The sequence below is a fragment of the Urocampus carinirostris genome, chromosome 7, assembly GCF_059441175.1.
Source record: "Urocampus carinirostris isolate Australia breed hairy pipefish chromosome 7, RoL_Ucar_1.0, whole genome shotgun sequence".
In the NCBI taxonomy this organism is placed as follows: Eukaryota; Metazoa; Chordata; class Actinopteri; order Syngnathiformes; family Syngnathidae; genus Urocampus; species Urocampus carinirostris.
The window spans coordinates 6,308,230-6,334,711 of NC_142355.1; the positions used below are offsets into that span (position 1 = coordinate 6,308,230).

At 40.1% G+C, this 26,482-nt stretch overlaps 1 protein-coding gene across 5 annotated transcripts in view; it reads left to right on the forward strand.

Annotated features, from left to right (window-relative positions):
* LOC148362185 (serine/threonine-protein kinase WNK1-like) overlaps positions 1-26,482 on the forward strand; it is a 48,793-nt gene that overhangs the window by 13,867 nt on the left and 8,444 nt on the right. For 2 of the 5 annotated variants that reach the window (XM_088339596.1, XM_088339597.1), the window contains exons 3-26: positions 7,618-7,790; positions 7,913-8,133; positions 9,669-9,826; positions 11,853-11,941; positions 12,054-12,273; positions 12,356-12,457; positions 12,565-12,922; positions 14,347-14,510; positions 14,754-14,837; positions 15,125-15,154; positions 15,445-15,579; positions 15,765-15,863; positions 16,907-16,980; positions 17,077-17,239; positions 17,309-17,425; positions 18,348-18,461; positions 19,151-19,199; positions 19,273-19,416; positions 19,493-20,424; positions 21,698-21,772; positions 21,887-22,006; positions 22,080-22,389; positions 23,645-23,816; positions 23,894-24,087. In XM_088339596.1, coding sequence (XP_088195722.1) covers positions 7,618-7,790; positions 7,913-8,133; positions 9,669-9,826; positions 11,853-11,941; positions 12,054-12,273; positions 12,356-12,457; positions 12,565-12,922; positions 14,347-14,510; positions 14,754-14,837; positions 15,125-15,154; positions 15,445-15,579; positions 15,765-15,863; positions 16,907-16,980; positions 17,077-17,239; positions 17,309-17,425; positions 18,348-18,461; positions 19,151-19,199; positions 19,273-19,416; positions 19,493-20,424; positions 21,698-21,772; positions 21,887-22,006; positions 22,080-22,389; positions 23,645-23,816; positions 23,894-24,087 — 4,297 coding nt within the window. The remainder of the gene's footprint in view (positions 1-7,617; positions 7,791-7,912; positions 8,134-9,668; positions 9,827-11,852; positions 11,942-12,053; positions 12,274-12,355; positions 12,458-12,564; positions 12,923-14,346; positions 14,511-14,753; positions 14,838-15,124; positions 15,155-15,444; positions 15,580-15,764; positions 15,864-16,906; positions 16,981-17,076; positions 17,240-17,308; positions 17,426-18,347; positions 18,462-19,150; positions 19,200-19,272; positions 19,417-19,492; positions 20,425-21,697; positions 21,773-21,886; positions 22,007-22,079; positions 22,390-23,644; positions 23,817-23,893; positions 24,088-26,482) is intronic. The other 3 variants (XM_088339599.1, XM_088339598.1, XM_088339600.1) reach the window with 3 other exon arrangements.

Genomic DNA, 26,482 nt, shown 5'->3' on the forward strand with positions numbered 1-26,482 from the left:
CTTCAAGCTGTTTGGGCTGTTGAACACATTAAGACGTAATCGGGGTCTGTGGGGTGGAGAGTAACTTTATGCTCATTTTTTCTTTCTATTTGTGACTGTAGCATGAAAATGGCAAAAGCAAGAAGAGGCCTATTTCCAGTATAGTCCAAATGCCAACCCAAAACCCCAAGAAAGATGGAAAAAAAAAAGATAGGTCAATCTTTGACTTCAATGCCATGCATCAGTTATACAAACTTGGTTGATTGCAGACAAGAAATTACTCATACTAGTTTTTATTCTTTATTTAATCTAATAGTGAAATGAATGAGGACTAACCTACCCAATTATGGTGACCCTTATGCCTCGACCCCAGCTCTAGCCCTCAGTGTCAAATTCAGTGAAAGGACCTGACACAACCAGCCCTCAGCGTTGTTTTTTTCACTCAATACTATTTTTAGAGGTTGTTGGGTTATTTATGATGGTCTTGGATGATTCAGCTCTGCTTTACTGAACTGCACTTCTCGTTGTTGACTCTTCAGTAAGGCCTCTTAGTTTCTGTAAGTTGAACAAATCAAACGGTAGCCTGATTTGTGGATCCTGTTACTGTATACATGCTTGGGGCGGCAGTAGCTCAGGAGGTAAAGCACTCCTCTTGGGATCAAGAGGGTGCAGGTTCGATCTCCGGCTCCTCCGTGTCGAAGTGTCCTTAGGCAAGACTCTGAATCCCTAATGCCCACGAGGAGCTGGTAGTTTCCTTGCATGGCCGATGCTGCTATCGGGTTAGTTAGTGGGAGTTTTTGGGCGGTCTTCATTGACGTGTAAAGCGCTTTATTAAAATTTCAATTCACCACGTGTTTCTTTTCAAAACATTTTGTTTTACTAATTTGTTTATTCTGACCTCTATCATGTTGAACTTAAAGGGGAAACATGTTTGGCCAACTATACCCGCTGAACAGGTTTTAATTTAAATAATGCAAACGTATAATTTATTTTTAAGTTCAACAATGATCCCTGAATTGAATAGATAGATAGATAGATAGATACTTTATTCATCCCCTAAGGGAAATTCACATTTCCAGCAGCATCCCTGAGCTGAGAACAGTACAATAATAAAGCCAAAAGAATACAATATACAAATACCCAGTGTGACGTGCAAATGCCCACTTTAGCATGTTATATAGAGTAACCAAATAGTGCTACACAGAACACATAATGCAGTAAGATTCAGTAATATCCAATGTAGGTGGTGTGGTTTAATGTGGGCCTTTACTCTGCCGGGTGGAGTTAAAGAGCCTCATGGCATGAGGAAAAAAAGATCTCTTCAGTCTGTCCGTAGTACAAGACAGTGACAGCAGTCTGTCACTGAAACTGCTCTTCTGTCCGGAGATAATGCTGTGAAGCGGATGCGATGGATTGTCCATGATTGACCTCAGCTTTTTCAGTGCCTGTCTCTCAGCTACTGTTGTTAGGCTGTCCAGCTCTTTGCCCACAACAGAGCTCGCTTTCCTAGCCAGTTTATTGAGACGAGAGGCATCCTTCTTCTTGACGCTGCCTCCCCAACACGCTGCCGCATAGAAGAGGGCGCTTGCCACTACTGTCTCATAGAATATTTTCAGGAGCTTTTTGCAGATGTTGAAGGAGGCCAGCCTTCTGAGGAAGTAAAGTCGGCTTTGCCCTTTCCTACATAGAGCTTCTGTGTTGGCAGTCCAGTCCAGTTTGTTGTCCAGCTGCACACCCAGGTATTTGTAGGTCTGGACAAATTCTACACATTCTCCCTTGATGGTTACAGGAACCGGATGAGTTCTGGTTCTCCTGAAGTCCACCACCATCTCTCTGGTCTTGGTGGTGTTTAGGTGCAGGTGGTTTGCGTCGCTCCATCGGACAAAGTCCTGAATCAATTTCCTGTACTCCTCCTCCTGCCCGTTTCTGATACATCCCACGATCGCAGTGTCATCTGCAAACTTTTGCACATGGCAGGACTCAGAGTTGTACTTAAAGTCCGATGTATATAGAATGAATAGGAACGGAGAGAGAACGGTCCCCTGCGGAGATCCTGTGCTGCTAACCACGGTGTCCGATGTACAGCCCCCCTGTTTCACATACTGCGGTCTGCCTGTCAGGTAGTCAGTAATCCATTCTACAAGGTGTGAGCTAACTCCCATCTCTGTCAATTTCCTACTCAGTAGCAGAGGCTGTATGGTATTGAAGGCACTAGAGAAGTCCAAAAATGTAATCCTCACAGCCCCCTTCGCCCTATCCAGGTGAGAGAGGGATCGGTGTAACATGTATAATATAGCATCCTCCACTCCCACCTTCTCCTGGTAAGCAAATTGCAGTGGGTCGATGGCGTGACGGACCTGTAGCCTCAGGTGGTGCAGCAGCAGCCGCTCCATGGTCTTCATCACATGTGATGTCAGGGCGACTGGCCTGAAGTCGTTGAGTTCCTCTGGTCTTGATTTCTTTGGGACTGGGATGATGCAGGATGTTTTCCACAGCTGAGGGACCCTCCCCTGTTCAAGGCTCAGGTTGAAGATGCGCTGTAGAGGGTCTCCCAGCTCAGACGCACAGGCTTTCAGCAGTCGGGGGGATATTCCATCCGGACCAGCTGCCTTGCTGGTTCGTAGCCTTCTCAGCTCCCCACACACCTGGGCTGAAGTTATTTTTAGTGGGGGGATGTCTTCCATGCTAGTGTCCAGAGGGGGAGGGGGAAGGACAGCTGCACAACTCAGGGGTGAGGATGAGGCGGAGTGGTCAAACCTGTTGAAAAAGTTGTTCAACTGGTTGACTCGCCCCACATCTATATCCACAGCCACACTCTGCTTGGTGCTGCAGCCAGTAATTGTTTTCATCCCTTCCCACACCTCCTTCATGTTGTTGTTCAGCAGCTTTTTCTCCAACTTCCTCCTGTACTGCTCCTTCCCTTTCTGGAGCTGGACTTTGAGCTCCTTCTGTACTCGTTTTAGCTCCTGATGATCACCATTTTTAAAGGCCCTCTTCTTTTGGTTCAGAAGGCACTTGATGTCTCTCGTGATCCAGGGCTTGTTGTTGGCATAGCAGCGTACAGTCTTTATAGGAACAACATTGTCCATGCAGAACTTAATGTAGTCAGTAGTGCAGTTTGCCATCTCCTCAATGTCCCCACTGCTGGACCCTAGCAGGACATCCCAGTCCGTACATCCAAAGCAGTCTCTCAGAGCCTGCTCTGCCTCGGTGGACCATTTTCTAAATGAGCGTGTGGTTGTTGGTAGCCTCCTCACTCTTGGTTTGTACTGTGGTTTAAGCAGAATGAGGTTGTGGTCTCCTTTTCCAAGGGCAGGCAGTGGTTTAGCGCTGTATGCATTTTTTATATTCGCATACAGAAGGTCAATAGTCCTATTTCCCCTGGTCTTGCAGTTCACATACTGGACGAAAGAGGGCAGTGTCTTATCAAGAGTCACGTGGTTGAAGTCCCCTGAGATTAACATTGCAGCCTCCGGGTGTTGTGTCTGAAGTTTTGCCACTGCGGAGTGGATGACGTCACACGCTACTTCCGCATCAGCGCGCGGTGGGATGTAAACAATGACAGCAATGGCGTGTCCGAACTCTCTGGGCATGTAATAGGGACGAAGACTTACAGCCAAAAGTTCGACATCACGGCAGCAGATAGAAATCTTGGTTTTTACATGCCCGGGGTTACACCACCTCGTGTTCACGTAGATAGCCAGTCCCCCTCCTTTGCGCTTCCCACTGACTTTTGTCCCTCTGTCAGCCCGAACAGCGCAGAAGCCGTTTAGCGCGATGTTAGCGTCCGTGATGCTAGGCGTGAGCCACGTTTCCGTAAAGCAAAGCAAGCTGCACTCCCTGTATGCTTTGATGTCTTTCACAAGCACAGCCAGTTCGTCGATCTTATTCGGTAGGGAGTTGACATTCCCCATGATTATGGACGGTACCGTGGGCTTGTATCGCCACTTCGCCGCTAGCCGCTTAGCCTTTACTTTAGCACCGGCTCTGCAACCCCGGTAGGGTCGCCTTACCTCGTTAGGTAAAAAAGGGACCGTGCCGGCTCGAGAGTTCTTCAGTTCGAGGAGTAGGTTTCTTGAATATACGTAATTTTGCGAGTTGAAACCCATATCCATAGGATAGAAAGTAATCCAAGTGTTGCAAGGCACTGATAAAGTAAGCAAAAATAACTCAACAAATAAATAAATCACAAAAGTAGCGAAAATAGCACGGGAGCTGCTGGAGTGGCTGCCATTCGTGACTGCGCCGGAAGTTAAGGAAATGTAAGAATGTAGAACACTTATTTCTACACAGTTAAGCACATATCGTCATCAATTAAACAAGTGGGCTTCTTTCATATGCTTAGCACCTCCTTCAATGTATCATATGTCACAGTTAATAGTAATTCATTGTTGGCGCCTTTTTTTTCCCATGCATCCAGTTAAGCGTTTACATAATATTTTGTTTTCATTGCATGGTGCCCCCATTGTTCATTAATCGGTTTAAACATCATGTTATTTAAAAGTAAGTGTGTAATATTTAGGGCCAAGAAGTGGTACAAAAAAAACTCATTCAGTAAAAAAACATTTCTCATACCGAATGTTTTTTTTTTTTTAAGAAATCTTAGGTTTAGAAATTGGGCAGCATGGGAACCTGTCGTGGGTTCAAATCCAGCTCCAGACTTCCAGTGCGAAGTTTGTATGTTCTCCCCGTGCTTGCGTGGGTTTCCTCCGGGAACTCCGGTTTCCTCCCACGTTCCAAAAAATGCATTTCAGGTGAATTGGCCGGTCCAAATTGTCCCTAGGTGTGAATGAGCGAATGAGCTGTCTGTCCCTGTGTGCCCTGCGATTGGCTGGCAACCAGTTCAGGGTGTCCCCTGCCCACTGCCTGGAGATGGGCTCCAGAAATTTGTATTTCTTTACACAGTGAAATCCACACTTAGGGCGCTATTATAGGAAGGTGTGTGAGTGTAATCCGTGAGCGTACAGTGTGTGTGAAAGAATAACTATTTGTCATATGGAACAGTTTTTCCACAAATGTATTAATTTCTAGGAATAAATAAAATGAAAAGCACTATTGGACCCAAATGAGAGGAGACGAATTAATCATTGCTGGAAACTGAACATAAAAAAGACTATTTGTTTTTCAAATATCACAATTTTGTTAAAGTCCTTAATCAATCTAATATTGTCATATTGCACACTCTAACGTGCTCATAATTTTTTATGCAGAGCATTTGTGTTTCTGATTGTACGCGTCAGCTTTACTTAGCAGGCTTCTTCTAGCATGTGATAAAGAAAATACCCAAACCGTCATCAACCAACAGCCCAGAATAGGCCTATGACCTACCTAACAAATATTTTCATTAAACATTCCTGTTTCATACTTGAGAAAAACTTGCAGAAATTCCTTGTTGTCATGACACAATCCAACAACAACCCATCTTTTCAAATCACTGTCTTGATAACTCTATTGTAAAGGGTGCAAAGTCACTGTAAGCCAGGACAGTTGAGTAAGGAGGATGTTTCCCCCCCGCCTCCCATTGACGTACTTCTAGGCCAAGAATGAACTGTGACATTCATAGTATGGCAAGTAAGCACGAGGCTCCTGCCAAAACTATTCACGTTTCTCATCCGACTCAATCTCATCCACTTACTAAATATCAAATATCCTGTTCGCTTTTGCACTGCAGATGGATCTAGTACACATCAAAGAGGAAATATTTCCTTGCATTAATCTGAAGTGACCAGACCCAAAACTTAACTAAAGTTAATAGAGCAAACACTGTAAATCAGCAAAGTACAAAAAATAACGACTCTAATGTTGCTGAGCATAGGATTAGTTTTGTGAGGTCAATAATTGTAAATGATTTTATATAACAGTATGCTTCATTATTAGCATACACCAGCATTTTTGATGTAATTTGACACAATCGACTATTTGGGCTCAGTACACCGGAATGCTTGGTCAGGTTTTCTTTATAGGGGTGGTTGAAAGCCTCGTTGATTACTGTGCCAATTTATGACAGGCGGAAACTCTGACCGTCAGTAAAAGTGCACAGGGAAGTAGTAAGGCAACTATTAGTGGGCCAACTTGACATTTGGCAGGGCTTAGTGTTGGAACTCAGAGCATGTGTGCGCTTTGGATGTTTGACATGGCTATCATCACTTTGTGTTTGAAACGTGAAAGAGGAACCGTTTTCCCATGAGATAAACACCCTTGAAAAGTAGGTCAGTGGGTGCAAATTACTCATTCAGTATAATATCGAATTAATACATTTTATGCGCCCCAAAAATAGTCATTTTAATTCCTGACATTTCATTCCATTAAAAAAACATTGAAAAGTGATCACAATCAAATACCAATGCTGTCGGTCACAGTCCAGGCGTCCCGTTTCCCCCCCACGCATTTTCAGGTCAGAGCACCGGTTCTCCTCTTACTTGTGGGTTGAATTTCTGGCTGCTGGCCAAGTCTCTGGAGTGTTCAGGGCAGGTCTTTAACAGTAAGAATAACAGTGAGCTACTCTTACTGGACTAGAGTTCTTTGCACTAAAATTCCACATGTTGTAAATGTGGTTCACGCCAGGAATTTCCAGGAATTTGACGAGGGCGATTATTTACATTCCAGACTTTTGCTGCACTGAATAGGTTCAACAATAATATATCTATTTCCTATTCTTATGAATGCAGTGATCAAGTCAAGTCACGTTTATTTGTATAGCCCTTAATCACAAAGAGTCTCAAAGAAGAACCCCACAAAATATATAAAGTGAATAATATCTAATCAAACTACATTATTTGCATGTGCTCCTTGATATTGATTTATGACATCAGTTGCGGTAAAGGCGGTGCTTGTGGGAATGTAATGCTGGCAATAACGCGTTTGTTTAACACAGTGCTTGTCAATTATTTTCTGTCATGCCCCCATAATAATAAGAAAACCTCTTGTGCCCTTCCATGTGAGAGTGCCACTTCCCCTTAATGTAGTGGAGATGCAGTAGCGCTTTATTCTATGACAGTTAAAAAATAAAAACATTTGCAGAGGTCAAACGAGCCCCCCTTGACTGAGCCTTGAGCCCGTCCTACTATTTAAGAACCAGTGTTCTAACACCATTAATCTGATGAAATCAGAAAAATCACAATTGCAATTATTAAGAGAGGGAAAAAAATCACACTTAATTTTTGCTAATTACCATTATTGGCCATAACCATTTTACTCAAGTCTAAACCAGTTTTACCCGAGTAATTTTTTTAAACTCTTGTTTGAGTATGTAAGGATATACATCATATGTTAAACAAAGTTCGCCAGTGTTTAAAAGGCTACAATTTTCTGATTTGACTGTCCCATCAAAATAGACAATACTACAAAAACAATAGATTTTTTGAGTCCTTTTTGTGTTTAACAGACTTTTATGATTTGTTTGATGTATTTCTTTACAAATTTAAGTCACCTAATAAATAAAAAACAAGGTGACTGAAAAAAAAGTGAGTATTTGAACATACAATGCTTTTTCTTTTCCCTCAAAAATGACACTTGTGTAAAAAACATAATAATGGGACAAATGTTGTAATCTATACATTCTATCAAAAAGTGCCTTTTCTCCAGTTGATGAATGAGTTGCTTAATTAACATTCTTATCTTACCTTGTGATTCTTATAGGACCGAAAGCTATCAAAGACTGAGCGACAGCGTTTTAAGGAGGAGGCTGGGATGCTAAAGGGCCTCCAACATCCCAACATTGTCCGTTTTTATGACTCATGGGAGGGACCCTCCAAGGGCAAGAAGTGCATTGTTCTGGTTACCGAGCTCATGACTTCTGGAACACTCAAAACGTATGTCTCTATAAAATTGTTATTTTTCTGTCCTAAAACGATCAATTACAGATTGTTAAATTCTGTTATACGATCTGGTGAACTTAATTTATTTTTTAAGGTTCATAATGCTTTTCTTTCAGCTATCTAAAGAGGTTCAAAGTGATGAAGATTAAAGTCCTGAGGAGCTGGTGCCGACAGATTCTCAAGGGGCTCCACTTTCTTCACACTCGTGCACCACCCATCATCCACCGTGACCTGAAGTGCGACAACATTTTCATCACGGGCCCAACGGGGTCTGTTAAGATTGGGGACCTTGGACTGGCTACACTAAAGCGTGCATCTTTTGCCAAGAGTGTTATAGGTATGACACTTAGACAGAATTTCTTTCTACTTTGCTTCTCTTGCTTTGGGGCAGTTTGGTTATCACGGTTTACGAAATGTTGGTTAAAAATGGTATCTAATCGGGTACTTTTTCACCTGATGACATGTTGTTTTTGATGATGTCATTCAAAAACAGACCACAGCGTTTCAGCTGTCCTTCAAACCACAGCTCAAATGGAGGCCAATTATTGTGGTAATCTTAGGTAGATCACCACAGCAATTTCACACTTTATCCATTCAAGTATTGGTCATTGTACAGAATACTTTGTTCATCCAAAGTAGTTTTTTTTCCAGGCTCCTACTGAATGTAAGTAGCGCCTAATTTTCTCCTGCTGTCAAACATTATTACTATAATAGTTGTTATGGCTTCTTGCAGGCTAACCTGGCAATGGCTTAAGGTATGGCCGTTCTTTCTGTTTTAGATTGAATGGTCTTTCTCTGTGGTTTGGAAATATGTGGTCTGTTTGCCAATCAGACACATCATGTTTAACAAATCTATCGATTTGCTTCAACAGGTTTCCTTGCTAGAGTTTGTCTTTTACTGTCTTTAAAATTATTGCAGGACTGCAGATTGCTTTTCTCTGTCGTTCATATTTCAGGGAGGTGTCCCCCACTTTCTCTCTCGTTAGCCGTTTGCTTAAAATGTAGGCTCTAGCTACAGCGGTGCCCCATTCTGCTGTTTGGAATAAATAGGGTACTGCTGGTCAATGAAGAAAAGTATGAACTGTTATGGGCCTGGTAAGTCTTGACAGTGTGCTAGAACACACATCAATTTGAACAAAAACAATGCATTTGATTAAGCAAATACGTTTTTCTGTGTATGATCTAAGATTGTGGATGAACTATTACTAATGAGGAGCTGATGTTCAGAGACATACTGCCAAGAAAACTAAACTAGCTATGGAAAATACTTTGCTCAACTTTTACCAAAAATAAGAAGTTTAGTCTGCAAATTAAGAAGACCCGGTAAGTCAGTCTTCTAAAGGTAAGTGTGTGTTTATGAAATGCAAACTGTTTGGTTGATCGTTGAACTCTTCATAAGTGTTTTCCATAGCTAATTGAGAATCTGACATAATCATTGACAATAGTTTGAGTATATTTTTTGAGGCCCTTTACCTTGAGTGCCTATGAAATTACTATGCAAATATAGCTTTGGACTGCTGTTGGCTTAAATTTTGGCTTTCTGCTCATTGGCTACCTCAGACATACAGATTCCAAAATTGAAGATCCTACACAGACAAACCTGTGCACTTCTCCCTACGGTTTAACTGAGTTCAGCTTTTCCTTCCTTTTTTGTTTTCTCTTTGTTTGCCTTCCTTCCCCCTTTTCTCTCCTCTTTTTTTCCACCTTCCACCTCGCAGGGTCCACAACAGGAGATGTCGTCAGACCGGTCACTCTCCTCATCCTCCGCTTCCTCATGCCCTCACGGGTTAGAGGAGCAGAGAAGGGGCAGTGGGTTGAGAAGCCCACGCTGTCAGTAAGGAAGAGAGTTCTGAATAGTTGTTTTGATTTAAGGTACCCCTGAGTTCATGGCGCCTGAGATGTATGAAGAGAAGTACGACGAGTCAGTGGATGTGTATGCCTTTGGAATGTGCATGCTGGAGATGGCCACCTCAGAGTACCCTTACTCAGAGTGCCAAAACGCTGCACAGATCTACCGCAGAGTAACCAGCGTAAGTTTTCATCCTAAGTTTCTGCATCTCCTTCCTCTCCGTTTTCTTTTGATGCCAAATGTCATGGTTGTAAAATCAAATTAAAAACTTATTTGAAATGATTAAAAGAAAAAGATTTGACTGGTATGCACAGTTATGAAACTGATTGGATCAAATTCTGTTATGGATACTTATTTGAAGGAAATCAAATTAAATGGTCTACTCCAAGGAAATACACTACACATTTTAATGAACCTAACACCTTTTTGTTTTTTGTTTTTCTCAATGCTACTGAAAAAAACACAGTGAAAAATTGTCACTTGTCCTTTCTATAAAATGTACACTTTTTCCAGTCGTACACCTCAAGCTATGTCTTTTCAAATGATTTTTGCATAGATTTTATACTCCTGAAATCTCAGGACACATATTTCCTAAATGTACCTAACTCACGAGTGTCGCAGATAGAAAACCTAAGAACCCTTGTCTAATCCCGACTTCCTTATGTTTCTTGCAAAAATAACCCATCTGAAATCCTGCCATGGATTGCTGACAAAAGACTGAAGAAGCACTGTGTGACTAATCTTCCAGTCAGCAATTAATGGAAAGAAGTAAGCGCCCAAAAATTAAAGATAGTAGGAGAAAAAATAGTAATGGACAAAGAAGCAAGGATGTCACGTTATCACGCTTTAGTCATATGATTCATACTTGTGGCAACTTTCCCAGACACGAGAAGTTTTAACCTTAACCTAGACTCTCGTGGAATGGAATATGACAGTTTCCCTTTCTTTATCCGTGACATTTTTTTAACCCATAGCATCATGTTAAGTGAAACTTTTTTTAAACTTTGCTGAGTCTGCTCATTCGAGTTAAAAGAAAATTGTTAAACTCAACACAAATCCAGTCATTGTGAAACGTGTTTTTGGACCCATATTTATTCACTGTATGAAGCAGTATTATTCAATTTTTCAGCAACCACCGTGAGTCACTTTTAACACTCAGTAATTTACATTAGGTTATTTTTTTGTCTTTATAATATATATATATATATATATATATATATATATATATTCTAGAATATTTTTCTGAAAATATTAAATACACCACAATGTAAATGATAACCAAAGTTTGAATCAGGTGAAATTAGAAAATATATATTAAAAGCATCCTAACAGGAAAAAAAGATTCCTGTTTCCTTAAGGTTATTTGCCTGAAACAAAAAAAGCACTAATACAAGTAGGACAAAGGGACATTTTGAGCCCTCTTTAGGTTTTTAGTGAAAGGGAAATTCAACCAGGGATTTTTTTAAGCAAAAATATCTTTTAGAGTTTCGCCTTCTCATCTAAAATACACTGATCAGTCCTGCAATTATAGGATAAGAGTTGATGGCAATATTTACTCTTCTGAGAAGCTAAGTAGCTTTTACGTCTAGTTCAAATGGCTCCTGGAACCTCGCCGGAGAGGGGTTCCTGATATGCTCTATTGCTGGGGGTCCCTGGGGACGCTCAAGATGCTGTAGAGATTGTCTCTTGGCCGGTCTCGGAATACATAAGGATTCTGCTGATGATGAGGAAGTAGCTGTGAAGAAGGAAGCATGGGCTATCCTGTGAAGTCTCAGCCCCTGCGTTACAACCTCAGATAAGCAGAAGAAAATTGATTAAACTACATTTTTTGCTTTTGTTTCACTTTTGCTAGAAGTTTATAAATCAGCTAGATACTTTACTGTTTTAAACCTTGTCTTGTTTGACATATTGGTTATGTAGAGCAGCCCGGGTGCCAGTTAAGGCCCGTGGTCAAATTTTTACTGGCCTGTGGCCTCTATCATAAAATTCACATGTTCTGCTGAATTTTGAAAACCATCATTATGTTTAAAATTCGGCTTCGGATGGAAAAATCTTAACCTTCATTATTTTGGCCCTCGGCAACCAAGATTGAGAGTCTGAGGTGCGGAAGGGTTCAGAAATAAAGGCATAGGGCTAGTCTTCCAAGTTTGTAGTGACTTTTTTAGGTGGGGAAGCCATTTTCATTCAGTGTTCTGTGTGTCCTGTAGGGGGTGAAGCCGGGTAGCTTTGACAAAGTGGCCATTCCTGAGGTGAAAGAGATCATCGAGGGATGTATTCGCCAGAACAAGGATGAGAGGTGTCACTTTTAAAAGAAAACTGCACAAGCTGTTTAAATAGGACAATTTACCCCTTCAGTACAGGTAACATCATTGTTTTTTGATTTAACTCTTCTCCCTTCTTATCTGTAGGTACTCAATCAAGGACCTACTGAATCATGCCTTCTTCCAAGAAGACACAGGCGTGCGTGTGGAGCTGGCTGAAGAGGATGATGGTGAGATGGAGGCAATTAAATTGTGGCTGAGAATTGAGGACATCAAAAAGTTAAAAGGAAAATACAAAGACAACGAAGCCATTGAGTTTTCCTTCGACCTTAGCAAGGATGTTCCCGATGACGTGGCTCAGGAAATGGTGAATTTGACAGACTGAACACCTAATCTTATCCGACTTATCAATGATCTTTTCTGAGATTGATGCTTTGTATCTACATTAGGTTGAGTCTGGGTATGTGTGTGAAGGTGACCATAAAACTATTGCGAAAGCCATCAAGGACAGAGTGTCTCTCATAAGTCGCAAGCGAGCTCAACGACAACAGGTGTATTTGGACAACAGTCCTACTTATACAAAATGCCATCCATGATTAAGATTGCGATTGCCTTTTGAATGGATTTTTAATGCTTTTGGTTCTATTTGCTTTTAAAGGTCAGAGAAAATCAAGAAAACAGAAGAATTGAAGAAGAACAGATACCAACAGCCCAGCAAGCAGGCCTCCCACCCAGCAAAGAGGTTCCGCTCTCTCAGTCAGTGCAGCCACCAGGCCCCTATATTCCCCCAATACAAACCAACCAACAAATCACATCCGTGCCAGCTCAGTCAACATCCCAGCAGAACCTTCCCAGTACTACCTACAGCACTTCTCAAACCACCCAGGTGACGGGGCTGACACAGGGTAGCCCTTATGCCTCCCAGTCAACAGGGCAAATCCCAATTCAAAATACAGCTGCCAGTCAACCTGAGTCAGAAGAGATGGAATCTGACCAAAATCAGCACATTGGCGGAGGTATGTATGGAAAAATTTCGACGTTCAGGTTTAGTGCTGAATCATGAAAACCTATTGCCGATATAGCAAATTAGTACAAAAAAATACCTATCTTTGTGGCATTTCTCTAGCAATCATGTGCTGCTCATTCTGCTTTACGGCAAATACATTTTTTATTTTATTTGTTTTAAAGTTTGTATTCCTAAATTGATAAGATAATTCACATACACGCATAAACAAGGTGCCCCCCTTAGGACAGCTGAGGTTCCCCGGGGGGTGTTAACAACTTTATAGGGGTGTTTAGAGGTTAGATATTCGTACAGTAAAAGTGCAAAATATTACATTATTTTTTATTTGTATATTTTGTTGACTTACCTGTTTTGTGCTGAGCTAAGAGACATAAAGCTGGAAGAAGTTTTTTTTTATACTTTGGCTTTATATCGCTAACGATTTGTTTTACTAGCACCAGTAATGTCAAACATACAGCCCGCTTTATTCCGGCCTGCCATAAATTTCTGAGTACAGTGTGTCAAAAAAAAACAAAGTCTCTGGGTCAGTGGTCTCCAACCTTTTCCAAGCAGAGACCTACTTTTTGTTGCTAATGAGTGCAAAGGGCACCCAGTTTGATTAGCGTTTCTAAAATATTAACATTTTATTACTATGCTTCAATGCTATTAACAGGTTAACTATTGGAAGCAGGTTTAAAAAGTAATTCCAAAACTATAAATCATTTTACTCGAAAATCTCAATGACTCAGCACTGGTGAGCTAATTTCAGAACAGGTCCGCGGGCACCTCAGCTGTCCTTAAAGGGCATTCTGGTGACTGCGGGTGCTGCGTTGGTCGTTTCTTTGAAAAGTCAAACTAAATGCTCCTTCTGGCTAGTGAAGTATATACTCTTAGCCGTAGTAGGCCCAGCCTAGTAGTTTGATCTGATGCAGTCTAATCTTATTTCCGTGGCGCTGCTAAAACTTTCACTTGGTATTCTTTTTATTCCTTTAAAACCAGTACGACAATAAAGGCAAAAAAAAACATCACTTCACAGCTCCCACTTAAGTTTGTATAGAGTAGAGAGTTGGTTTAGGTGTAATATTGCATTCACTCAACTGTTTAAATTAACCAGTTAACATTCAATGCCAAACATGAAAATTATTTTTCTCCTATTGTTTGTGAATAAATGTGTTATGTTGGGAAGACATACCTTGTCATGCATAATTATAATATGTCGAGTAGGTTACTAAAGTAGTCCGAATGATAAAGCATAATACTGAAACCAAACTACGGTAAGTTAAAATTTGAAATTGACATTCTTTTTTTTGCTACAACCCTAGAGCCAAAGTAAGTTTGACATCCCTGCTTTACACTGTACTATAAAATCCCTCAAAAAAGTCGTTGCAAATGAAAAATTGATATGTCATTGCACATCCGCTTTATTTCACCCAACAGTTTCACACACTGGTGAAACAACGTCTAGTTCCTCCATGCTCCCCACCGAAGCTCAGCCAGTTCAGCCCGGAATGCTCAACTGCGCCCCTTCCAGTCAACAGCTTCAGCCCCAAGTGGCATGCCCTCAGACACAAACTGAACAAATGCAGCAGCATGTGTCAGTGGTGAGTCATCTCCCAAATGGGCTCAGTTCCATTGTTGGTGAATCAGAAGCACCAATCTATATCTATTTACATTGTTCCCCATCACTATTCCCTTGTCGCATCTAAAACTGTGTTTCACACCTGTTCAACTAGCTGTGTATCACCATGCAGTCACAAAAATAGGAGTCCATACACCATCACCTTTACATAATAGTTGTTATTTATCTTTGTTGAATTTCAGTCATGATGTTTTCTTTTTTGTAGGTTCAACCCCAAATGCCAGGTCTTCAGGCTGAAATTGTGCCCACATTTCCCAACAACCAGTCTACCCCAGTTGCACCACAGCAGGTACTCTTAGATAAGTTTTCTTTTTTTTTTCGAGAAAACCCTCTAAAAATACTGAGTTATGATGAAAAGGGTTGCATGAGCTGCTGGTTTGTCTCTCCATTTGCTGGTCATTCAAACAACATTGCGGTGCATTAAAAGGAATTTATCGGTTTTGTCATAAGAGGGATGTGTTTTGCCTCATGTTGCGGTGATGTAGCTTGTTATAAGTCCCAACGTTCTGGTTTGTTTTTATTTCTCCAATTTTAATTTTCCCACTCTCACTTTATTTTACGTTCACTTTTTTATAGTACGGAGTACACCATCAACCATCACTTAAGGTACATATTAAATATAATTTTAGTTCCTTGTTTTCTGTTGGTAACCAACTGATGTATTATTGTCTAGTGCCTTTGTAAGGTGTGCTTGAAATACATTAAAACACCAGACAAAAACATCAGTCAAAAAAAATTCGTACACATAAAGACAGTAGTATTTTTTTTTCTTTGGTAAAAAGTAAAAAGAAAACAAACAAAAAAACGTACGTATCGATTGTGGCATCTGAAAAAAATACCCAAATTGTAAGAAAGTACAATTTGATAAATTTCTTGTTAATGTTTGCTTGTTGCAGATGGGCCAACAAGTTTTAATGCCTTCATCCTCTCAGTCGTCTCCTCCACTGCAGCAGCAAAATCAATCAACAGAGATTATTACGACCAATCAGAGCTCTTCTTTACCACAGGCCGGAACTCAAACTCCATTACAGGTGAGAGTATTCATGTTAGTCTTTTATTCACTTCACTCCCCGTCTTGCTGCATTTTATCTCCTAGACCTTTTTGTGTGCCTTCTTCTGTCATTCTCATTTCCATGGCTTTCCTATTTAGTTTTTTTTTTTATCTTCTTCTTTTTTGTCATTTCTACATGCCGATCACTTCCTGCATGACTGTTAGTCTTGGGCAGGTAGTCCAAATTCTTTTATCTTGTCTCCGCCACCCAATGCAGAGCATCTGTTCTTCCTCTATCAGGCATCTTGCCTATCTGCGCTGCAGGTACTCAATGTATTTATTGTGTTGTGTCGTTTGCCATTTGTGGTTTAGCTGTAAACCTTTTTGCTTTCACTGATTATTTTAGTTGATGAATGTTGAGAATTAAAATAATCAAAATATTCTGATTGTTGACTAAAGCGGGTTACCGGTCTATTGTGTGACTTTACCTTAAGAAATTTAAGAATGTACTGATGTTTCCTTTGACCACCCAAGTCAAATGGCTGTGCACCTACTGTTTTGCTGGTCGTCACAGAAACTCCAGCTACTAACTAAGAGAACTAATCCAGAAATGTTTCAAAAGTGGATCAAACTGAACTTGTCTTACCACAAACTTGTTAAAACAACAGATATATGGTTATTTTCTGAATGGAGCGGAACCTCTTTATACGAGCACCTCAAAACTCGTAAATCAAAAATCTTGTGTTTAATCTGCAACAAAAATCTTGTTCGCTATGTGTAATAAAATCCAGTTCACAAGCTGTCCCAGAGACTGCCACTAGAGACCACCGCTCAAATAAGATCACGGCTCATGACTGCTTACCACCAGCATTAGCTCGTCCATTTCAAAAATGCAATCTACTATAGGCAAATAATAAAATAAAAATGGTCCTGTTATTTTTTTATGGTGTACACTTATTTCAAGTTACAGTAACTTTATTTAGTGTAGAATAAATGCTATTGTATCATCAACAGTCGTTCAATCCCATACCAGTCACCTTGGCTAATTGCTTCCCTTCTTAATGATTGTAAATCCTCCTTATTAAGCGATAATAAACCTTTAAGTGGAAACTATTTTTATAGGTATTTAAGGTTCACATGGATGCATTTGAGAGGACAAAAGTAACCCAATTCATTTGATATTATTTTATTTTGGGAAATTTGAATAGTTTCAGGAGCAATTCGAAAGAAATAAGGTCAATGAAGAGGTACCACATACATATAATGTTTAGAAGTGTTATTGTGCTGGATGCTTACAACTATTGCAACATAAATGAAAGAAAGCCGGTGATGATGGGTAGTGTGGTTTACTGACTAATATTTTTCAGGCCTCTGCCAGTCAGTCAACTCCTGCTGATCAGTCGGCATCAACGTCCTCTTTATTGCCGCCTTCTGTGGAACCGTGAGCATCAAAATCTTTTTTTAAAGTCATCATATTATTATCTCAATATGTTTTAGTTACTTAGTTGTTAATTCTGGATATATGTCCCATTTTTAGCTGTTTGTCAGACCCAGCTTCAGGTCTAAGTGACTGCAATGAGGGCACTTCAACATCAGGGGGCCGCCATGAGGGGCGCTCACTAAAGCGGTACCAACGCCGATCAGTCCGCAGCCGCTCACGGCATGACAAGGGCACAAAGGCCAAACTGAATGTCATAAGTGTAAGGCATCTCGAGCTTTTTTTCATACTTGCATATTTGTTGCTTCTCTGACACAATTTCTTTATGCAGATATCAAATGCAGGAGACAGAGTAGCTGAGTGTCAGTTGGAAACACACAACAGGAAGATGGTAACCTTCAGATTTGATCTGGATGGTGACAATCCAGAAGAGATTGCACAAATAATGGTAATTTATTTTTCTTTTAAATGTTTCTTATTTTTTTGTTTTGTTTTTTAAATAATTCGGTGTGCGTATTGCTGAGTTAATATCGAAAATAATGATACTTAAATTACAGCGTCAAAATGCTGTCAGCTATGTAAATGTAATTAAGCTGCAACACAATAAACAAAATCGATCTAATATACATTGAAGTGTAATTAAATCAGAAAACTCACTCATTATTATAAAAGAAAGTCCAGTCAATACTAATGCAATTGAAATTGTTTTGAAAATGCGGGCATGCTATCTTGTTATTCATTATATTGATGTATAGTTTTGCCATGCGAGTGTAGCATACATTTTCAGAACCTTCCAGAAGAATTTAAATCTTAACTTGTGTTTACTTCGGAAATGTGGGCTTTAGATCAAAATATAAAATTATCATAAAAGTTCACAATGCAATTTTAGTAGTTGAACAAAATCTAGCATTCAAGTATCATGTCACATACATGTAATACTATATACTAATAATATGGGATAATGTAATAAATAATAGCATCACCTAATTGTTGTGGGCTCTACTGGAGCAGTGGAAACTATGGATGTCCAGCAGAGTGCGCCAAAAGCAGTGAGGAGAATAGGGTGCCTTACATGATTTACTGAACTAGTCACTCAAAGCTTCTTTTAATGCCATGCATTAACAAATGCAAGGTGGAACAACACAAAATTGTCGATTCTTTTTTTTTTTTTTTTTTTACCTTACAAGGCCAAAATAAATCAACATATTAAGGTCTACATTCCTCTGTCAGGCCCATAGACCTTTTTAATTCTAAATAGCTGTTTTTGCATTTTACAATCACGGTGCAATGATGTTCAAAGTGCAAGTTCATGTTGAATCCTAATTGTTAGTTGTCTATCTTTGCAAACGTAAAATGACTTGCTGTTTCAGGTTGAGAGTGAATTCATCCTAGAAAGTGAGCGTGAATCCTTCATCGAGCAGGTCCGTGAAGTCATTGAAATGGCAGATGAGAAAGGAGAGGGCATGAAAGAAGCCTTTCCCCAGGTGATTTTATGGTTTCTTATTGAAAATAAATACTAAAGAATTAAATGTTGCATTTTTTTCAGTGTTTTTTTTTAAAGTACAAAAACAAAAGTGTATTCCTACTTTATTCATCTTATGCAATAATAGAAGATTGTCGTGTCCAATTATAATTTCAAGTGTCTGCAAAATCAATGTTTTTGGTTAAAATACCTACTCACTCATTACACTGAATTACACAATTTGTTTTGCAGAAATTATTCTGAGAATGTTTAAGTAAGATTGAGTAAATGTGCTTTTATTTTCAGTATAATTGGTCGAACAACCTGTTTTCTGATTCAAATTGGTTTTCATTTACACATCAACAGTAAAATGGAATTCGCATTCCAAATGGGTCCATTCCTATGTAATTCCTATGTTTCACACACCATCTGAGGTTACTTTCCATGTCATTTTTTGAATTGGGATCTTGTTTTATTACATATTTGACACATTTGAACTAAAGCTAATTCTGAAGTTAGGTTAAAATGTAATAAGAGTATCTGAATCTAAACATACTTATTTTTTTCCTCTTTTCTTGTTGCTGCCATGACTCATTTTGCTGTCATTTGGTCACATATACTGTACATCAAAACGTTTTGACTTGTACAATGAAGCCTGAATCCAGCCAAGATTATTGAATAAACGTCATGTATTTGTTGGTCTTTCTACAGATGACAGAGCTTCAACAGCAGCCAGAGCTTTTGGTTCCCATGCTGCCCGGTAGACCTTTTTCATTTTCACATCAATATATTTTACATTCAAATGTGTATCTAACTTGTGGATGTTACCTCAGGAATCTCACCCAGCACTACAGCCCAGGTGGTGCATTCAGCAGGACGAAGGTTTATTGTAAGCCCGGTACCAGAGTCTCGTTTAAGAGAACAGTTTTTTGGCGCTTCCTCCGCTAATACGTCTTTTGGCAATGAGCCTGGCTTAGGTAAAATAAGGGAGAAATACGTTTAAGGGGTTTAGTTCTTTCTGCTTCTTCATTTAATGTGTTTTTTTCCCCTCAGGTCCGAATATGACATGCGGACTTTCTTTGTCAGCACCACCTGGGATTCTGCAGCAGGCTTTTAGCCAAATGAGGCAGGATTATGCAGAGAGAGGTAGCAGCATGATTGATCCTCCAAGCTCTGATCTTGAAGCTGACACAATCCAATCGAGTGATGCCGGACAAGTCCCAAACACTCAGAGTTCTCTGGCTCCCCCCGTCGCAGTACTCTCCACTACTAGTTCCAATTCTCCCCCCGTTGGCCTTGTAACCACTACAACAGCTCAGACACATCCCGCCAATGGGAGAGTTTCTCCTCCAACTGCATCAACTCAGTCTCAGAATCTAGCTCCTGTCAGCAATGATTCCCATCCACCAGCCCACACTTTGCATGAAAAGACCACCTCACAGTTGGCTCCAAACATCAGTGTCCTCCCAGTCTCTTCTTCCTCCATTTCTACCCCAGCCGTGCAACCGTCTGCCCCGGCAGCGCCCGTGTCACAGCTGAGCACCAACACGAGTTCTGTCACTGCTTCTGATCCGCAACCATTCAACAGTGCTCAATCATCTTCGCAAACTATGAATTCATCCGCACATCCATCCCAGCCCGGGCCCAGCCAGAACCAACCGCTGCCAGTAGAGCCTGAGGGTGCTGAAGTTCAGAACAAAGCGGCGGGTAGAGATGATATCCAGGCCCTCGATAAAAAGCTGCGATCCCTTTTTAAAGACCAGAGCGCAAGTACCGCTAGCACGTCCGTGGACACTGGTCAGAACACCGGGACTTCTTCCCCTCCCACTGGAACATCCTCTCCACCTCCTGGTACAGTTCCAGCACCTCCCTCAAACCTCCCACTTACGTCTGGGGTGCAAGCTGTCACTCCGCTGTCTACAACAACTCCAGGGTTAACGCCTTCAGGACACGTCCAGACGCCACCATCCAAGCCCAGAGCACAGGTTAGTGAAAAATCAAATACGAACATTACACAAAATGCACATTCTAGAAATCCCAATACACACATTTCATTGTTCGTGCAATCGCCAAAAGTAAAGATGTCATAATTTCTTCTCCCTATAGTGGACTGTTACATTTTGTGTGGCTCTTTCTTTCGTGTTTTTCTGAGTTTGTGCTCGTGTGGGGAAAAAGGAGGGGAAAACAGGCCATGTGCAAGTGCTCCACGGCCTGCTCTGAGTGAAACATACTGACAGCGCTCTAATGCGCGCTGTACATATGAAAATCAATTCATTTCGATTGATGTGTTTCAATCTTACTATATTTTTCACGGTTTAATGAGTTGCCTTGCTGCCTTTCTAAAAAAAAAGTGGGGGAATGTTGGTTGGAAGTAAATTGCTTACAGAGCTACCAAATAATTCAAATCTTAGGTAGTTTACGACGCCAGTTTATAGAAATTACTCCATATGCATTTTCTATGAAACAGCAAGAAAATATCAAGCAAGGTTTGTTTTGCATTAAAAATTTGATATGTTCAAATATGTTGATTAATATAAATGTTTAACAGTTATATTGATTCCACATTTGTATAATAAAGTTATTAATGATTGCTACTCTATTGGCAATTTGTTCCAAGTGATAACATTGCCTAAAAATCAATTACAACTATTTTAAAAATGGTGCTTTTAAATGCTACTAGGAAGAAACTTTCTTAATTTGGAAATAATTTGTATTCATTCTGAAATAGTATTTTCAATATTTGGCAGCTCTCTGCTTGATATTTAACTCTTGCGTCTGATTTGGTGACAGTTCCCAAATTACATTTTTTTCTGCGTGAATCACTATGACTCAAATACAGAAGTTCTGTTGGTTATTTGTTAGGGATGCCTCAAGTGTCGAATTCGAAAAATGTTGCATATTAAAGTTAGTTGATATACATTTTCTTACACATACGTGATTTCTTTTACTGACTTAAGATAACCAATTTTCTCTAAACGTAATTTTTCCTGAAACATTTCAAAGCTAGGCATTTGTGAGAAGTAAAGCCGAAGTCCCAACTAATTTACTTTGGGTTGTTAGGATTGTTTGCTTGAAATTACACACTATTAACGCATTTTTTTATATACTGTACTCTTATGTTTCAATGTAAAACACAGTAGTGTTTCTTCACAAAAAAAATAATTTTGTGGGTTTGAGTGAAATCCAGTTAATTTCAAATGCTTCTTTTGATGCTTGAACCATAATACAGTATTTTGTCTTTGCGGTTTATCGTTATAGACATTACCTACTGGTTTTGATCAAGCTCCTACTGTGCCGTCTGACACTTTACCTCCATTCCCTGGCCCTAGTCAGGTGAGGTCTCCTGTTTTTATTTGTACTGCAACATCACTTATAAGCTATTGTATGAAAATAATATGCTTCATTGTTATATACCTGGGAAAGTTAACCATTTTGTTTTACTAAAAGTTACAACAGCCTCTGGATAATTTGGATGCCAAACTGAGGAGAGCTCTCAGCCCTGAAACTGTTCAAGGGGGCAATGCAGTCCACCCTGCAGAAGCCAGTTTCACTCTTGGTCGTTTCCAAGTAGGTTCAACGTTGACTGAGATTGTCAGACCCCATAAATCCATCATTAAAATTCTTTGGTCTTTCTGCCCAGGTGTCCGCTGCTACCGATGGAGCATCCAGCGCAGTTTCTGAACCTGCCAGCGTTGTTTCCTCTTCCTCTCTCACACCATCCTCCACATCAACTTCCTCCACACCTTCATCTTCTCCCCCATCAAGCCCAGAAAACACCCTTCATCGCTCGTCCACTCTGTCCAGCGCAGTGTGCGAAACGGACCATAATTACGGCGACTCGTCTCGCACTTCTCCCACTGTAGCAATAGGCCGATTCCAGGTTTCCACCAGCACCAATGCCTCATCGGGAACAACTGCTTCCTCAAAAGTTGGACGCTTCTCAGTCACAGGTGTGTAGCGGGTTATCAGCCACTGAAAATATTTTACTGTTAGTTTTTTTTTAAGCCTTTAAAGCTGGGGTGCATCTTTTGAGAAGTCTTTAAAAAGTTGAACAAATATTTTTTCTATTAAGCACTGTATGTGTAAACAATGCCCAACTGAGTTTAAATAGCCCTTATGCTTTATTTTCCACTGCTCCGATCCGCTTTTCTTACTTTCTGCAGAGCTGTTTGGGGTAGAACACATTAGGTAAGAGAATTGGGAGGAGGAGTGTGGTGGAAAGTAACTTCTTGCTTGTCCCCACTGTTTTTCGTGTAAAAAATGAAAATGTGAAAGTAAGAAAACCAAAAGGAAAAAAAAACACAATACAACCTTACAGTGTTGGGTAGTATCTTCCATGCTCAAGTCATTACTCAGTCTAGTCTTCATTTTTCATTAGTGGTGTCCTTATTTTTCCTGCAATCCATCCATTTTTACCATTTGTCCATGAATTGGGTCTCCTGTATTCTTATTCTAAATGTAGTCCTCTCCATTACAAATAATTCCTCCACAGTGCACACCCACTGCTCCACGGTGGGGGGCTTTTGTTTAGACCGTAATCTTGTTATGGCCTTTTTGCTAACTGTAAAAAAAAAATATTTACCAGGTATTCATCTTTTTCTGTAATATTTCTTCTGTTAGATTCCCCAAATAGAGCACCTCAAATGTTGTAGGTATCCCATATCCCACAATTTTCTTTAAACAAACCATCATTTGTCCCAGTAATCTTTCATTTTTGGACACAGCAAATATGTATGCTTGTGGACGTTTTCCTCTCTACATGCTCTCCAGCACGGTTGTTGAACCTCAAGAAAACTTCTTCAATTTTTGGGGGTAATCAAAAATCTGACCAGGTTCTTCCAATTTAATTCCTTCGGAATCCGGGAGTTAGTGGCTGTGCACCGTCTTTTACAGATATTGCACCACTCGTATTCTGTTACTTATGAATCTATCTCCTTTTTCCATTTTCTTTTAATAGACTGATGAATGGCCACCAATTGCCATCAAACATTTGTACAAGTCAGAAATTGCTTTAAAAGTTTTACTTTTATAGGCTCTTACAAAAATGTTGATGACCCTACGAAAAGTCACCGGTTTTATATCTTTGTGATAGCAGTCCTTCTTTTATTGTTCTCTGCGGGAATAGTTTCAGGAATATGATTTGTCTTTTCCTTCCTCCTGAATAATAATAATACTCTTTAATTATAATTCTTTATTCTCCCTTAGTGACATCAGCAGCAAGTTCCAGCACATCGCAATGTTCAAGTGTCCAAAACGGGCCCTCCTCTTTGGACTCTCATAAAGCACATACGTCATTATGTGACAGCAGTGACAACGATGAAGACTCCGAAACAGAGGACGAAGCCTTGCAGAAAGAAGTTGGTCGTCTCAGAGAACGGTATGCAATGACTTGGCTGGCCTACAGTATGTTAACATGTCAGGATGGCCCTCTTGAATGCTTGCGTGCTATTCCAGACACATGCTGGAGGTTCAGGCCCTCCAGACCCGCCAGAAAGAGGAAATCGAGGCCCTCTTCTCCCGACTGGGGAAAACGGCTCCTCCTTCTATACTTTCTCCTGCTGTGGCGATGGCTGGAGGTAGACGCAGGCTCAAGAGCAAAAGCTACAAATCCCCCAGAAGCAGTGGACAGCCAAGCCCCATATTCTCTGGTAGGAAAACTCTCATGAAAAAAGGAAATGTGTTATAATGGCATGTAAGATAAATGTACAAGTGCATACCAGTACTGCGACTAATAAAATAGTCAACTCGTCACCGACTAATGAAGCGATGAGTCGGATAATTATTCTTTTTTCAAAAATTTAGCGTGAAGTTGATTTTATGATGTGGGAATTTATAATGTACACATGAAAAATGGTCAAAAAATGGGCTTAGTGCAAAATACATTTTATTGAACATTCTGCTGGTATGTACAAAAGTCAGATTATAGAATTCAGGTGCATTGATCTGGCAGTGAGGCATAAACCCATGATTAACCTCTCTTAATTTTTTAGAAACAGCTAAACATGTTTTATCCCTATAAACCAAAAACGGGTTCACTATACTACTTATTCCATGGAATGGCCATTGAATAATTAATGGTTTCTCTAGGACAGAACTGGAAGGTAAATGCAGTTTCCCATAACCTCGGCATGATGGCGGAAAAGTTTAATGTAAAGTCTATTATCAATACAGTTGTGCGATAGAACGGAAAGATTATTTTTAAAATTACAATTTGAGAGAGTGTGCGTGCGTGCAGATCCCTTAACCACTAAGGCTGTTGGGTCATCGTTTCTTGTGGTTTGTCTTGGGCAAGTACAGCCTGGTAGTGCCCAGTCCTCTACAGGCCAACATAATTAAAAAGTCTAAAGTACAGTACTCTTTTTTGTTAAACAAATACACGAGCCTGTGAATTGTGTTTCTTCTTGAGTAATAAATAATTAATGAATTAAAGGTTTCTACTTGGGCGGGTTTTGGGTATCGCAGGATGTCTTTGGAATGCAACCATGAGAATATGGATTACTGTGTATCTGTATAACCGGTAGCCTAGATGGTAGGGCGCCCGCTCTGAGACTGGGAGGTCGCTGGTTCAAGCCTCGGCCGAGTCATACTTACAACATTGGTACTCATTGCCTCCCTGCTTGGCGCTCGGCATTTTAAGGGTTGGAATTGGGGGGTTTGGTCACCTAATGGCTGCGCCCTGTTTGGCTGCGGCTGCATCGGCTCGCTACGGTTTAACTGTACGGGTCAGGTGTATCGACATTTCGTTCTGTGTGCATGGTTACAAAGAATGACGATAAAAGTAAAATTCTATTCTATAATTCTATTCTATTCTACGTGTACAATGCATGTCATTAAAACTGTATTGGCTTGAACACTACTTTACGGAGGCCAGTCGAATTTTTCCAACTGTCTTTTAATGTTACTGCGTCACCGAGCTACTGCCATGGTAAGCAAGGTCTGCTTTGCAAACTATGAAAAGTAGTCGTTTTATTGGCTGTATCCCAGTTAAAATGATCCCAAACTGTCAAGTTTAATCTTTAGGAGGCACTCAAAATAAGGTGAGAAGACATAAATGGAATTCTAACTTGCAAGGAGGCCAGAGAGAGTATCTCATAGACGAGAACATTTCCTCTTTTCTTAGAGCCCTCATCCGAGCCCCCTCTCTTTTTTAAAATTTCAAGGTTACAAAAAAAAAAACAGATTAGCTCTAAAGTGTGTGGAAATCTGAAAACACCTACGTAATTGGCCAAAAGCGACAATGATACAATAGTAAAAACAACGAACAGTGAGTCAAAATAAGAAAATGGCATCCGATGGAATCTCATTTGCACTTGTCCAATAGTAAAAACAAAACACTTATCACAAAGTTTAGAAGTTTTGGTACATGTACTTAATGTTGACGCCACCATTTCCGTATGATTATGTGCTTGAGACAGAAACACTGTAGCGAATGTGCTACTTTCAGCAGAAATGATATTGAATGAATGAATGAATGACAACTTTATTCGAACATCAAAATAAAAACAACAAAAATAATAACTCGACAACAAAATAACGTTATATAATGTGTTCGAAAAGGGGTAGTAAGAATATCGACATTTCGTTCTGTATACACGTGTACTAGAATGACAATAAAGTAGATCTGAATCTGAAAGAAGCAAATGCTTATATTACCTACCCCTTCATCTTCTCCACTAAATATACCAATGATATAACAACAATTGTAATGATATTAATAATAACAGTTATGATATGAGATTAGCAACAATAACACAAAGTTAACTAGACGCACTATTCCCAATCTCCCGCACCACTCATACCCCACCCTCCTCCATCTCTGTATTCCGCCAGGAATGTTCCTTGTATCTAAACCTGAACAATTGAATAGTTGGACACCGTTTGATCTCGTCTTACAAACCCTTCCAAAGCTTGACTCCACACACAGACACACAGATACTTTTCCTGGTGGTTCTCACCTTTGGGATTATGAATTCACTACAGCCTCTTAAATTATAATTGCCCTCTTTTCGAATGAATAATTTACGGATGTTTTCTGGCACTATG